The sequence below is a fragment of the Festucalex cinctus genome, chromosome 16 (genome assembly GCF_051991245.1).
Source record: "Festucalex cinctus isolate MCC-2025b chromosome 16, RoL_Fcin_1.0, whole genome shotgun sequence".
NCBI lineage: Eukaryota > Metazoa > Chordata > Actinopteri > Syngnathiformes > Syngnathidae > Festucalex > Festucalex cinctus.
The window spans coordinates 21,053,507-21,068,652 of NC_135426.1; the positions used below are offsets into that span (position 1 = coordinate 21,053,507).

Here is a 15,146-nt window from a genome sequence, read left to right on the forward strand (position 1 = left end):
AGCAACCGCCAGTTAAAGTCATAGCATGACAAAGTTAGAGCTATATATAGAAAAACTAGCTTTCAAGTCATAGTTGGGGAGGCGGTCACCCCCCCCCCCCCCCCCCCCCTCATTTCTTAGCTCTTCTGCGAGAGCCTGCAAGCACCCGGCAGAGGGCCGCCCCCTGCAGGCCTTCCTTCCAAAGTGCAGCTGAAGCCGCTCGGCCTCTTCTCTCGTTGTGTCACATCCCGTCGCCATTTTCTTTGGCGGGCTCGTCCACCTGGGAAGTTTGCTCCGCCTCCAAATGGTTTTGGTATGTATATCTTCGTGCTTGGTTTTTCTTTACCTTTTGTGATCTTTTTTTTTTTTTTTTTTTTTTTTTATCCCTGTATGGTTTGATTTCTTTTATTCCCCCCAGATTCAGTTTGCCTGTTGCTTTGGCTAGATGCCCAACAGACGGCTTTGAAGTTGGAAGGAAGAGGAAGAAAACGGCACATTCGTTTAAGACTACAATTCAGTTTGTTTGTTTGTTTGTATTTTTTTTCCAGTGATGAATTAATCCACAGCAAGGACGGGAGGACTTTGGAGCAGTGACGAGGGATGAGCTAGTGAGATGCACAGCACTTACTTAAATGCTGAAAACTCCCCTGGGAAGAAAAAAAAAAAAGAGAAAAAATGGGTTTTAAAAAAATGGACACAAATGGAGCAAGGCCTGGCAGTTAACGAAGAGACTTGTCGGACCTACCGTAGCCTCCCGCCTGGATGGGGGTTTTGGGCGAGGCGCAGGCGTATAAACTGAAGTCCTCTGTCTGAAAGCCCGCTCGGTTTAACGAAGGTTCCGAGGCGCTGCGGTGGATTTTGGGTAATGAGCGAGCCAGCAGCTCAATGGACGCCAAGATCTGAAATCAAATCCCAATCATAGTCGCATCATCTCATGCTCACAGATGTAAGTGCTGTGTAGTGCTGACGAATATTTTTAGAGTTGATTAATCGACTAAACAGAATCAAAGAGCTTTTTGCAACATGGCCCTGGTTGATCTCTTATACTCTGCTGCCACCTGCTGGCCGTTTTTGTAATACTACCATTGCTTCAAGTATTTTCTTCAGTTCAGAGGCTGCATCAAAGCCTTATGTATGCTCTAGCATAAAAAACGTAAAAAAACGTATAAATACGTCTTTGGGAGCAAATGAGTTAAAATACTTGTCGATTAATTTTGACAGCTCTAGTTCTGTGTACTGTATATCAGTACTACTAATAATAACAAAAATAGTAGTAACCCTCACCTGAGGGAAGAGAGGCCGCTCCTCTCTTTTCTTCTTCAAGCAGTCAGCCATTAGTCTCTTCATGGCCTTTGGACAGTTGCTACGCACCTTGCTGAGGTCGGGGGACAAGTAGCCTCGGCCCACCATGAATATTATCTGCGCACAATTTGAAAAACACAGTTATGACTGCTGTGCTTGTTCATGTGTGCAATTTTCTGCCATTCACAAGAAATAAATTCAGAAGTTTAACGAATTGAAAAGACATTCATCTTCTAACTGAACTTCTATGGCCGCGGCCAGCAACTCAACCTGATCTCTGTTGTTGATGTTGGAGTAGGGCAGCGCTCCTGACATGAGTTCATACAGGACAATGCCGAAGGCGTAGACGTCCGATTGGAAGCTGTAGGGATTCTTGTCCTGCAGCCGGATCACCTCCGGAGCCTTGAGGGGGACGCGTCGCTGTTACTATGCCGGCCACAAACAACCAAACAGAGGTGTCGGTTTAAAAGCGCTCACCATCCACAGAATGGAGCCGGACAGCTGCTCAAACTGATGGGAGCCACTCCAGCGGGACTTGACTGTGGCCAGGCCAAAGTCACCAATTTTCACCGTCAGATCCTCATGGAGGAAAATATCTGTGCAAAATCTGTTGAAGGGAAACGTCTGCATTGTGTTTGTTTCACACATTTGGGAAAGACTGTGTATAAATATTAGTAAAACCAGATTTATGATTTTATTTTCAGTTGGGGAAATATAGATGTTGAAGCAACACGGGCTGTGCAAGGTAGAGGAATGGAAAGGACTAATGAAAATAAAGTTTCTAGGTATTATTGATGAACATTTAACATGGAAAGCGCATATAGAATACGTCAAATGTAAAGTATCCCAAACCGTAGCCGTTTTACACAAAGTTAAATAATCACTGAACAAGAATACTTTATTGTTATATAATTCAGTGATTGTCCCATCCCTGACCTACTGCATTGAAGTGTGACTGCAAAACCTACACCAAACCCAACTTCCTTTTACATAAACGTGCTATCCATGTTGTTTTGCATGTGGTTACAGAGACCACACTAATCCAATATTTATACAACTAAAAACTTTAACATTCAATGAATTGATGGAGTTTAACCACCTTAAAATAATGTATAAAGCCCATCATGTAATAATACCAATTATATTTACCAATCAAATAAAAAATAAAAAATAAAAAAAGGGAACGTGAGTACAAATTAAGAGGAAGAGATATTTTTATCCAAACCTAAATACAGTAAAAAAAAACAAAAAAAAACTAAAGAACAATGTATTTCAACTCAAGGTTTCATCTCAGTCTATTTACATCCATCGATCCATTTTCTGAATCACTTGCTCCTCACAAGGGTCGCTTTGGGTGCTGGAGCCTATCTCAGCTGGCTATGAGCAGTAGCGGTAAACTCTGAACTGCTTGCCAGCCAATCGTTGAGTCTATTTACATTTTTATTTTGTTTTTGCTGTCATTTATTTTGTGTTGATCATTTTTTTATATTGATTAGGGGCAGATGTCACAAATTTTACTTCTTTCGGTCCCCTTTCATTCCGTTTTTTTTCTTTTAAAGAATGAAATCAACATTTTGAATTGAAATTGAATTGAATTTTGAATTGAATGCTTAACATTTGAGGGAGTATAAAAAGCAAAATACAGTACGTCTCCTTGAAAAAGATACTGTTGCTCTTTAGATCACGGTGGATGATGGACTTGGCGTGTAGGTAACTAAAGAAGGAAAAAACAGTGAGTTTGAAACCAAGGACAACAATGATATTTTGGCTTGTTTACAAAACAACCTGTATACTGGTAAGTCAAACACTGTACAGTTAAAACTAAAATGTTTTTCAACGTGGCGGTGGTGAGGCTTACTCCATGCCCTGCGCCGTCTGCCTGGCGATGTCGATGAGCTTGATCATTTCAAACTTGGTCTCGATGATGTGCAGGTGATGGTACAGGCTGGAGCCTTCGCACCACTGTGTCACGATGGCCAGCTGAGGCTTGGTGGTGTAGCCCATGAACAGCAGGATGTTGACGTGGCGCGTTTTCCTAACACGCACGCAATTGTGCAAAAAAAAAAAAAAAAAGCATGTCGGACGTTTTTTTTGTTTTGTTATTTTTTGTTTTTTTAAGTGGGGATAAGCGCAGTTGGGTTTGAGATTACCTGAGGACTCCCACTTCGTTCTTGAATGCCTGAAGCTGCTGAGGTGTCGGAGCAGTCACGTTCAACATCTTCACCGCCACGTCACCTTAGAGGATGATGACTTTGTTTGAGTTCACTAATCTGGACGTTTTTATTTTATTTTATTTTTTTTAATGGACTCGGCTTCCGTAATTACCACCTGAACCACAGCATCAAAATCAAAAGGTGTGAGCATTCATCCTACCATGCCACTTTCCTTTGAAGACAGTCCCAAAGGAGCCGGAGCCTATCCTCTGACCCAACGTGATCTGACCCTCGGGGATTTCCCAGTCGTCGCTGGAGTCCCTCCTCCCCAGCGTTTTCTGTTGCATACCACGAGGTGAGTGAGCCGTTCAATCGAAAATGGGACGGTCTCGTTTGTAGCGGGACCCACCATCTTATTGCGGTCCTCGGACGACGACGACGACTTGCGCTCCCTCTGCGGGCACGGCGACTTCTGGGGAACCTTGACGTTGCTCAGGGAGCCGGGGAGCGAGGCGGGGGGAGTGGCTGAAAGTCCGGTGGTGGACCCTGAAGCGGGGAGTGAGAAAAGGGGAAACGATAGGTGGGCGGAAAGGTAACTAACTTGGAATGATTGGGGAGTTTGAATCTATCAAATGTTTGTTCACATGCAGGGGAGGGTGAGGGGGAGCTTGATTGGATGGCATTACAGTGAAGCCCCCACACTTTGGGTTAGTCAGAACAGTGTTGCTTCAGCGCCACCTTGGTGTCAAGGGAGCATGTTGAGGAGTTTCATTTTGATATACTTTCCTGCCATGTTGTAGCATCTACATGCCATTGTAAATCTTTTTAGGAGTGGGGTCAAGTCAATTACTTGAACATTTTCGCTATTTGTGGCAGAGCTAGGTCTTTATCAGGTTTAGTATACTAAACTTCCCCAAATATGATTGATTATTGAAGGAACCACACAAGAATGAATTATGTACTAAAATAAATCGCTCTTTAAATACAATGATTACGGTAAGTTGAATGTGTGTCAAGCACAACATGGCTAGTCTATTTCAAAACATTCAAACTTACAATACAGTTCAAATAGACCTTTATTGTTGTGGGTCAATTAACTATCTTTATATGTTGGGGGGGGTCTTAGCTTTAAAAAATCAACTACTGCAGGTTAAGTATCCATTCATTAAATTACTATTGTATGATTATATGTTGTCGTATTTGTTAAGACAATTCAATTTAATTCATTCAAAAAAAAACAAAAAAACACTTCATTAGTTTAACTGTTGTGGGCTAATTTTTTTTTTTTTTTTTTTTTTGGTTGGGGATCTGGAATTACTTTAATAAACATTTCATCTTTTGACTTTATTTTTCATTTAAATACATGAATTTTAAAAATACAAAAACGTATGTATTGCTGTGAATTCCTTGGGAAGAAATAAAAAACTTTAACTTTGTATATTTCAATTTTTGTTGTTCATTAATTTAATGTCAAGAAATTCATAAATCATACAAATACATTTATTCAACGAAATAACTCCTTTGGGTCAACTTGGAAAAATTGCCCAGCGTTCATATCAACATAAAAATAATAATACCGTACATATTTCATGTTGTAAAACATTTGGAGTAAGATTTTCTTTTTCCTTGTAATTATTTTCAATTTATTTATTTCTAATAAAACAAATGCATATTTTTGTCAATTATTTAGATAGGAAAAGCTGCCAAAAAAATTTATTAATCCAGACTAAGATGATCCAAATGTATTTCCTAGCAAATATTATCTTACATGAAGGAGTTCAACAATTGTGATATTGAGGCAACTGGCTCAGAAAGCCTGGATTATTTAATTAGCTAAATTTACTGGTAGTCAATAAATTCCCTCCATAATTACTATGAAAATGCCACAAAATCCTCGTTCCACAAAAGTGAAAGTTGCCTACTCGAATGATTGCACTGTTCTGAACTTACCTGTTTTAATCATTTAAAGAATAACACAGGATGATGTCATCCTACGAATGTCCAAATTAACCTGCTATTAAAATGCAAAAATAGGCACGTGCAAATTTGTATAGTGATCAAACAGGTTTGGGGGGGCTGTGGAGGGTCTTTGATGCTTTCAGAGACTGTGGTGGTGAAAGATGGCGGTGGTGGCACAAAATGAATGAGACACAGGGCTGGTGATGCAGGGTGGAGGTGATCGTGCTGAAAGTGGGGGGAGGAGGGGGGGCACGAGAACACACAGAGGGCCTGACTACCTCGGAACACGGGCTCGGGCTCAAAATCAAAGACTATGTCATTGGGGTAGGAGTATAGGGGGCTTGAGGTCCGTGTTCGGTGCTTCCTCAAGCAGCGGGCAGGGTGGTTCGGGGGGGCTGCAGGGCAAAGAGAGACAGACAGACCATCACTGCTACTCACTCACCCTGCCCCGTCTCTACTCAAGCTACAGTAAGCGTGACCACTGAGCCCACTCTAAAAGCATATCACATCGCAGCTCCTTTTAGCCTTTTCGGCTCGATCAAAAGTTCAGTTTTATTTTCCCCACATTTTAATAAATAAACTCAACATCATGTGTCATGGGGGGGTGGGGGAGGAGCTCATTAAATAAATAAATGTTGTTATAGGTCTTGAGACTTAATAGTGAAAAGTGTGACATTAAGATTAGTTTTATTATCTCATTACTGTTGTCACTACTATTATTACAAATAATAATTGTAACGTAATATATGACACACACTATTGTGGGTCACTTAAGGGGAAGAAAAAACAAATCTGGAATAAATTTACAATTCATTTTAGCCCAATCCAGATCATAACAACATTAAAAAAAAAAAAGTAAAAAATGAACATTAAAAACAAAAACAGGTTCAAATTTTAAATGTTTGTTAAATTACTTTGTGAATCAATATTAATAACACACAAGAAAATAAATAAATAACATTTTACAGTTGTGGGCAGGAAAAAAAAAATCTCAGCCAAATCCAAGTGATACGACATCACAGCTCGTTTAAGTTTTTTTTTTTTTTTTTTTTTTTTTTTAACAACTCAAAAATACAATTTGAATGGAAATAAATAATCAATTCAATATATCAAATCCTTATAAAGGAAGGAAAGGGTTCCCATTTCATTCAAAGAACTGTTTGCGGGAGATTGAAGCGGCGCAACCAACAAGAAAATAAAGAAGACGTCCACTAGCATCAATATTCATCGTCCTGTCAGGATGCAGGAATATGAGCACTGACTCTAAAGCTTTGAGGGTCTTCAGACGCACTCACACACACATATATACACACACACACCCACACACACACACACACACACACACACACACACACACAAAAGACTAGAGTGCACGCAGACACGCGGGATGGTGGGGGAAAAATAGCAACAGAATGGAGAGAAGATCCTTACCTCCATCCGATCTTACTAGCCCCTGATCTCGAATCAGGTCCTGAAAGAAAGAAACGAAAGGAGTTCATTATAAGATGCTATTATCTTTATCATGCCTACTTCTGAAAATGTGCATGTGAGTGAGTTGTTGTTCATTTTGCCGGATTGTTATGTGACCGTGTGGCCAGTTTACTAATGCAATCCAAGTGAGAGCTCTGAAAATGTGTGCGAGTTCATCACTCACGTCGATGTTGACAGGCTCGATGGTGTTGATATGGACGTTTGGGGCCGAGGACGAACGGTCCCGCTGGCCAAACTGGTTGCGGTGATCCTCCTCGCTGGGCCGGAAACTCGGCGGGATGGGGATGGACTTGGACGGAGACAAGCTGGCGTGGCATATCGACCTGCGGAGACGGCGGGCGCCTGTTAGCGCGGCCGCTCGTTTGGAAACGTGGCAGGCGGGAAGCGGCTCACCCGGTGGAGTCGGACGGGGGCAGCGACGGACAGGCTTCGGACACGGGGGTGGTCCCCTCGGAGGAGACCTCCTCTTGGGTGAAAGGGTGATGCTCGAAGAACTTGGACACGAGCAACAAGCTGCACAGGAGAAAATTCTAAACGTGATTAGAAGTCTGTTTATGTATCGTCATGAATACTCAACTACTTTTTTTTTCCAGAAATGTGAACAATATGGCATAAGAGGTGTTGTTACAGCTATTTAAATAATGACGAGACTTGCTGCTGTTCACATTCGCTTCTGTGAGCAAATTCTCCGCTATTACACGGTCGCCGAGACGTGACTTACTCAAGCTGGTCGTAGTTGACGCACATGAGGGGGACCTCCGTGCTGCAGCGCTGGTGGAACTTGTAGCCGCACGTCTGACAGCGAAAGCCCTGGAAAAGCAGCTTCCGGCAGAAGTCGCAGAAGGCCAGCGTGAAGAAGGTCTTCCTCACCTGTACACCATAAAGACGTTTGACTAGAATTATTATTTATCATGTTGATATTGCTCTTATTGGATTGGAGTGGCACTCACAAAGTTGTGCGTGGTGAGCGGCACATTCTCCAAGACTTCCACGTGCAACTCTTCCCCTGTCAGCCAGGAGATATCCGTGTCCCAACCAATAGGCTTCTTCTCTCTGATTTAGATATTATACAGAACATTAGAAAAGTTTATTTCTTTGGCTTTAACCACCACAATAAAATAAAAATAAAAAATCAGCACAAACGCAGGTATTATATTCCATGTTTAATATCAAATAGTTGAAAGTTAAGCCAAGCAGGGGTCTCGGGCAACAACCTACATCTGCAACTACAACTACACTACAAACATAAACTTCATTTTGTAAGATGTATTGCTTATATAATTAGCATACTTAGATTAGTTTACTTAATAAACTAATGTGTAAAACTTATCAAATATATTTTCAATGGCTAAATAAATTATTCCCATAATATTAAAAGATGAGCTAAATAATCTATTTAAAAACATACAATGCATTTATTTTGATGAGGAAGAACAGGAATAATTTTTAGACAAATTAAAGATTTACAGAACAATAATTTACAAAATATGATTATATTTTATGGTTATAAGATTGGTAACAAGAGGTTAAGATTGAAATAAGAAGATCCACCTGGTCACTTGATAATTCCTCAATTATTCTCATTCGGTGGGGTGAGTTTGCATCACACTCACCCGTCCTGTATCCTGTAGACGCCGCAGCACTCTGGGATGAGTCCTCGCATCATTAGAGCCTTCTTGAGCGAGTCTCGCACAGTCATCCCACACCGGGCAGGGACCTGAACGCAGCCAGGAAACATCCAACTCTTAGTTTCGAGTCAATAAAATGCAACGGCTCCACAATTTGACAGAAATAAAGGGAACTAAATGGCTATTAACACAGTGACCTTGTGCACCTTTAAGGGGGCGTGACCAAGAAAGTGACATTACAAGCTCTGACTCCACATGCAAACATCTCCTTCATGCTCCTTGTGTTTTCATTTTTTCATTTGTGTTTGGCAGCCTCTCCCACTGGCTTGTAAGGCAGTGAACGCAACAAAAAATATATTGCATTAAACTAAATAAAAATAAAAATAAAAATAAAAATAAAAATAAAAATAAAAATAAAAATAAAAATAAAAATAAAAATAATAAAAATAAAAATAAAAATAAAAATAACAATAACAACCACTGTAACGTTAAAGGTCACCTTTTATCATAATTTTTTGTTTGTTTTTAATAATCTTTGATTTATCGGCTGTGCTAGACAATTTGGGTTGGAAATGTGCAGGAAATAACCTCTTTTGATGGTTTGTTTCCTCATTAACTCATTTGCTCCCAATAACGTGTAAACACGTTTTTTTTTTATGTTTTAAGTCTCCCAAAGACGTATTTATATGTTTTTGTTTTTTTTTAAATGCTAGAGCATACAGAAAGCTTTGATTCAGCCTCTCAACTGCAAAGAACGGTTGCAGAAATGGTAGATATTACACAAACAGCCAGCAGGTGGCAGCAGAGCAAAGGAGATCAACCAGGGCCAGCTAGAAAAAAAGCTAAATTTCTTTGAATTTTAAATAGATTGTGAAAACTTTTATAGCAATGGAACACAATATTCTGTGGGCCTTCCAAATCAGTCAAAATTCAGTAAAACAGTCGGGAGCGAACGAGATTGCTTCTGTGAAAATGGCTGGGAGTGAATGAGTTAATATTCAAAAATATTAAATATGTTAATAAGCCTTACTCTGATTGAGAGAAGTTAACACATACCACAGTTCTCTGTTTATTGGGCAGGAAGACCCGGACGATGGGCTTCTGCGGAGAGCGCGGGTTGCTCCGGCTGGCATCGGTGGGTTTCTGGAGGACGGCCAGGGTGTTGGGTGCAGAGGGAAAAGCCTGAGCGCCGCCTCCACCGCCGGCAGACACGCAACCTCCCATCTTGACCTCCAGGAGGGCCGGCACGGGAGCCGACGTGCAGGAGAAGTCCGTGCCGTTGCCCGTGGCCTCCAGCAGCTGCTGCTCCCTCTGTTGCAGGGCGTCCAGTTTACTGGTGTACTCCTCATAAGCCTGTTGAGGAGGGAGGGAGGGAGCGTCTTAAATGACATCGTTGAGCTTCCATGTAGTGAAAGGCAACCACTCACCTCAAGATATATGGAGGGAGGATTGTGTTCGCCTCCGAACTTGTCCAGAAGAGCCTCTAAGTGTTCTTGTGTCAACTTGATCATCTGTTTGATGTTCCAGATCTGTTGTGGGGGAAAAAAACAAAAAACAAAAACATGTTTTAGTGATTATATACTACTCAAGTTTGCAGACTGTGATTGGCGGTGGGATACATGTACCGCACTTTTGTGAATTAAAACTTCTCACTGACCGACAGTAATCAGATATAAAAGCCAATATCCATTCAGAAGAATGACATCACCCACAACTGATCTCCAGTCATTCACTCGAGAGCATGACATCATGCAAGATCATCAGATTTCCCTTGCGCCTCAATGGATAATATACATTCATAAGACTGTCGCAGCAACGCAAATTTTTCCAGCGACGGAACCTCAATCCATCACTTTTCTACAGTCTGTCTTAGGGCTGCTCGATTATGAAGAAAATAATAATCACAGTTATTTTGTTAGTAATTGAAATCATGATTAGGGTGATCATTAATTTATTTATATAAAACAAAACAAAACTGTATAAACGTAAAAGAAATTAAGACAAATAAAAGTCTTTGAAACTCTAATTATGCAAGTTCCGTTTGGATGAAAACAAAATGTCATTTTAAAATTTAAAAAAAAGGTGCAAATGTCTAAAATTTAAACAACTCAAAACATCTCAAAATTAGCAATAAGCTTTTTTTGACGCAAATTGCAAAACAGAAAGTGACTACTACACCCAAAAAGGTTTGTAATTGCTTGCAGTTTCCACAAGATGGAATCAAAGCATCTTTTCTATTAGACAAAGTGGGCTAACTAAATGAAGCTCAAGTCATGAAATCTAACTATCCAGTCACGGGGTTAATATTACAGACAAAAAAACAGTCACATTCACACCTCCAGACAATTTGGGGTCTTCAATAAATCTCACGTGCATGCTTTGAGCATGTGGGAGGTAGCCACAGCTTCAAACACAGAAGCTCTGGATGATTGTGAGAACGACACGCTAACCACTAGGTCACCATGAAATCTACAATCTTTTAAATAAAATAAACAGTTCCTCAAAAAGTTTTGGTGAAAGTTGCCCAAAAAACATCTGCCTTGAAAAAACAGCATACAGTTAGTGTACAATAAGAATCATAGACCATAACAAAGAAAAATCTTTCTGTGGCCTGACTTCAATAAAAACTATCCTGAAATTAATGTACTGTCATCCAAAATACTGTATATAATTATAGCACAATAATAATGTCTCATGCTAAAAGAAAAAAAAAAAGAGCTGAAGGGTGAACTATGACTCAATGGGATGTCGAAAAGACGGCTATTTCCTGATATTGCTCTTATCCTCCCTACTTTCAGGAACTGCATCAGACACACTGGCCTTTTCCATCGCCAGACCATTTAAAGAAAACCTCAAAGTATGAATTAAGACCTTTGTCACATATTGGTCATATATATATATATATACAGTAGTTATGGGCATTTACTCAGTTGTTTAATTGTGTTTGTATAGTATTTGAGTACTTTTAGAAGTAGTTTTTAATTGTGCAGGGAAGTAACTCAGCTTTCCATAGCCATCACCATATTGCAATAGTTTCAAGAGCAATCTACAACCAAACTCAAATCAACAATAAATTCCACACAACCAAACAATTCTTAACAATAAATCCATTGACAGCATACAATTCCTTTAGGCTGAATGAAATTAATTAACTTTACTGCAAAAATAAATGCATTTAAAGTTGGGCTGCACAATACATTGGAACAATATCAATATTGTGATATTGGCCCATGCAATATGCAAATCTTAGACATGCAATAAGTTTCATATGGAATTGTATCCTTTTATCTGAATTTGACCAAATGTGCATTCAATAGTTGATTAATAATTAAGTAATTACAATTAACTAAAAATACATCCAACCTCCTTATTTTGCTACATGAAAAAAAAATGTAATTACTTCATAGATAATAGAAATGCATTTTCTTTAGGTACATGTTAAATATCGGAATATTGATGTCACTATTTCGCATATCACGTTTTTCTAATATCATGCAGCCCTAATTTAAAGTGAATATTACTGTGGATGATGCACAGCCAAAAGCAAAGCAGAGCTGCATTGAACTTCACTCGATAAGCATTAGCTACTGATCATCAACATACTTGCATGTGGTTCCTCTGTGCGATGTGAAGGTAATTTGTTTGTCGATGCGTATGCAAGTGCTTAACCAAATATTTTTACTCCCCTGAAATCTATTTTAGGTAGTGCTTGTCCTGATTACGGCAACATTTTTTTTTTTTTTTTTTTTTTTTTTTTTTTTTTTTTTAAGGGACACCCTGGACTGTTCAACCAGATAATTTGCTGGGGATATCCTAACCATACTGACCCTTTGAGGAAAACTAAAACTACTAACTACTACTAACTAAAAATGACTACAATGTGCCCTGGGACAAAAATGTGTTTGTTTTTTTCCTGCTGTGGACCACCACTCACATCTATTTTGAGTCTTCAATTAACCAGATATGGAGGTGTTCTGAATATGGGATAAAGATTCGAACCAGTAATATCAGAAGAGTAAGGCACAACACTACCTATAAATGTAAATGAAAATATATTTGATTGTGAATTAATAGAAACGAGGCGTGATTTATGTGCAGAGGCCTGCATGGTCAAGTGTGTGCGTCTGTTGTGGAAGGGGGGCGGGGGTGGGGTGATCTGTTATATGGATAAAAGTAACCTGTGCAGCTGCATCATTACACTTAACACGACTCGAGCTAGCATCCACTCCCCCGACCACCATCAGCCCCCAGTGGGTCTCTCCACTCCGGACCCCCCCTGGCAAAAGCTCCATTAATTGCCCGTCTTTGTTGTGTCAACAGCGGCGTGCGTTGTGTGCCGTGGCGGCGCTGCAGTGAGAGCCGACGGAATACAGCGAGCAAGGCCCCGAGTAAACACCGACCCCTCCGAATAAAAGCTCCCCGTCCAGCTGCCGCATGTTCCCGCTTAGCCAGCCGAGGGTCTCGGCAGTCACCGCCGCGTCGGTTTCGGTCGTCTCCCTCCCCTTGTGCCGCATCCCACGCCATCCGCCGAGCAGCCGGCGTTTCCTGTACATTACCATCCAATTAGCCCCGCTCGGAGCCCCGTTCCCAGTGCCCACTTTCCTCCCTCCCACCCCTCCGCCGCCACCATCGCACCGCTGCCGTAAAGCGCCTACCTCCTCGTCTTGCGGACCTCCGGGGATCCCCGCCGAGCAGGAGGGCTCCAGCGCGGCGCCAAGCTCGTCGAGGCCCCGCTCCCCGCCCGGCTGCCGCTCTGAGGTGTCTCCGTTAAAGACGGGCGGTGGGGACTCGGCGCTGCTCAACGCCGCCATTTTAAAGTGTGAGAAAAGTGGAGTGGAAAATAAGAGAGGAGCGCAGTTGCGCCGCTGTGGATGTAGGGGGCGACAGGGGGCAGGCTTGAGCAGGCTGCAAACCAACAGACACGCGCATGCGCGTAATCTGGTTTGCCTGGATAAATAAAGGTTAAAAAATTAATAAAAATACATACAACATATTCAGAAACAAAAACGCATACAACACAACTCTGACATAAAAACACTGACACACGTAATATAAGTACCAACACATACATATATAAAAAACACATGAAACACGCATTTTACAAATACGCACATTCAGAATATATTCATAAAAATGTGTACGATACATGCAACACAAAAACACATTCAAATCACACACAATGAAGAAGATGAAGATGCAGGTTCGCTTATATGTGCCATGCAACTGGCTGGTGACCAGTCAAGTCAGGGATAGGCTCCGGCACACCAACAGTTTAGCAACCCTAAAGAGGACAAGTGTTACAGAAAACGGTTGGATGTTGTAGTACTTTATTCCCCAAAAATCAAAAATGTGAAACTCCAATGCAATGCACTGAGTATAAGACACAAACTACAAATATAATCAGGAATTCTTTGACAGTCTTATGACCGGCGTCCACATTGGATGGTGGATGAATCATTCAAGGTTCTCAACAGTCCCAAATCCAAAGTTAGAAGACAGAAATGTCGTGTCTCACTTCTTCTTGCTTGCTCTTTTCCCTTCTCCTTTCTCCGGTGTGCCTTTTCCTCTCAATTTCCTCAGGCGTCGCATTTCATCCTTGAAATCCTCGTGCTCGTCCCTGCCAACAAATACCAAAACACTTTCAAACTAATTCACTGCTATCTCTCACAGTTGCTTTGGCACCATAAAGTGACACAAACAAAGCGAAGCTGTGCAGATTAGCGTTCCGTATCAAAATTACCTGAACAGTCCCATGAACCTGAGCTTCTGGGTCATGGCGTAGTAGATCTTATGCTGTGGGTACCAGTCGTACACCTCCTTCCGCTTGGCCATGGGAGTCTCCTGGAAAAGGCGGACCACCTTCATCGACTTGGAGTCCGTCGTACGTACGACATCCCCGAAGATTTGAGCGCTCAGTCTGGCCATGCGCAGTGCATAGTTGGACATGCCGGCCATAACTGATGAGTAAGTAGGAGGAAAGGAGAACGTTATAGATTAAATAAAAATATCAACTGAAGCATAATAAATATGACACAATTTATTAAATTACTATAAAATATATTTGTTGACATTAATAGTATCATCATGTGACCTAATGAAGCCACACTGAAACGTGCTGCATGAAAACATTGGCGAGGTGGGCATGCACATTCAATATTGGTGCACATAGACTTTGTCATTCTTACCTTAATCTCAAGGCCGTGTTAAAAAAAATAAAAATCGGGGTTAGTTAGACTTGTAACCACACAAAAAAAGCATCATAAACAATCTGTAAATATCATTTTATACAGTAATCAGTCCAAAAGCGTATTGGTATTGCGGCTAACCTTCACCGGACTAACGACACTTCCGTATTCCGACTGGTTCTGAGTAATGATTGGATAGTTGCTTTGACTTCCGGATTTATGACAAACTCGTCTTTTCGCAATCTTTTCTTTCAATGTGTTTTTATTTACATGTACGTATAACTTAATTGTGATAACGCGGAATTAAACATGCGTCATAATTTAAAATACAAACATTACAACATTTTATTGCATTTTTGTGTCAAAAGCAAGTCCGTCACTTTTAACGTGTCCGACAGTCTAAGTTGTCAGAACAGACGTTCCGGAATTCGTTAAGCTTACCATTTCGT

At 40.9% G+C, this 15,146-nt stretch overlaps 2 protein-coding genes across 4 annotated transcripts; both read right to left on the reverse strand.

Annotated features, from left to right (window-relative positions):
- Nucleotides 1-506: 506 nt before the first annotated feature.
- braf (B-Raf proto-oncogene, serine/threonine kinase) lies at nt 507-13,369 on the reverse strand. Of its 3 annotated transcripts, none has more exons than XM_077499378.1 (20): nt 13,168-13,369; nt 9,940-10,041; nt 9,569-9,865; nt 8,498-8,601; nt 7,835-7,937; nt 7,606-7,754; nt 7,278-7,397; nt 7,048-7,207; nt 6,825-6,864; nt 5,672-5,788; nt 3,844-3,980; nt 3,655-3,772; nt 3,432-3,516; nt 3,140-3,316; nt 2,949-2,995; nt 1,759-1,877; nt 1,552-1,683; nt 1,264-1,398; nt 725-878; nt 507-626 (listed from the first exon to the last, which is right to left on the reverse strand). In XM_077499378.1, exons 1-20 carry the CDS (start codon nt 13,321-13,323, stop codon nt 604-606), a joined length of 2,475 nt encoding a protein of 824 aa, XP_077355504.1. In that variant the 5' UTR covers nt 13,324-13,369; the 3' UTR covers nt 507-603. The 3 variants fall into 3 exon arrangements, with proteins under 3 accessions (XP_077355504.1, XP_077355505.1, XP_077355507.1); XM_077499379.1 differs by lacking the exon at nt 13,168-13,369 and adding an exon at nt 12,913-13,013; XM_077499381.1 differs by lacking the exon at nt 5,672-5,788.
- Nucleotides 13,370-13,822: 453 nt separating this feature from the next.
- mrps33 (mitochondrial ribosomal protein S33) lies at nt 13,823-14,888 on the reverse strand. Its single transcript, XM_077500306.1, has 3 exons — nt 14,698-14,888; nt 14,253-14,469; nt 13,823-14,129 (listed from the first exon to the last, which is right to left on the reverse strand). Exons 2-3 carry the CDS (start codon nt 14,465-14,467, stop codon nt 14,024-14,026), a joined length of 321 nt encoding a protein of 106 aa, XP_077356432.1. The 5' UTR covers nt 14,468-14,469; nt 14,698-14,888; the 3' UTR covers nt 13,823-14,023.
- Between the last annotated feature and the right edge of the window lie 258 nt (nt 14,889-15,146).

What these genes read in the sequence shown, in the direction of transcription:
- braf (XM_077499378.1), bottom strand. Translation starts at nt 13,323, where the DNA reads ATGGCGGCGTTGAGCAGCGCCGAGTCCCCACCGCCCGTCTTTAACGGA. An exon ending in GCCCGAGCCCGTGTTCCGAG is followed by an intron (nt 3,981 to 5,671) that starts GTAGTCAGGCCC and finishes TCCCCGCTTCAG; the next exon opens with GGTCCACCACCGGACTTTCA. An exon ending in CTTCAAAGGAAAGTGGCATG is followed by an intron (nt 3,517 to 3,654) that starts GTAGGATGAATG and finishes TCATCCTCTAAG; the next exon opens with GTGACGTGGCGGTGAAGATG.
- mrps33 (XM_077500306.1), bottom strand. Translation starts at nt 14,467, where the DNA reads ATGGCCGGCATGTCCAACTATGCACTGCGCATGGCCAGACTGAGCGCT. An exon ending in AGGTTCATGGGACTGTTCAG is followed by an intron (nt 14,130 to 14,252) that starts GTAATTTTGATA and finishes ATTTGTTGGCAG; the next exon opens with GGACGAGCACGAGGATTTCA.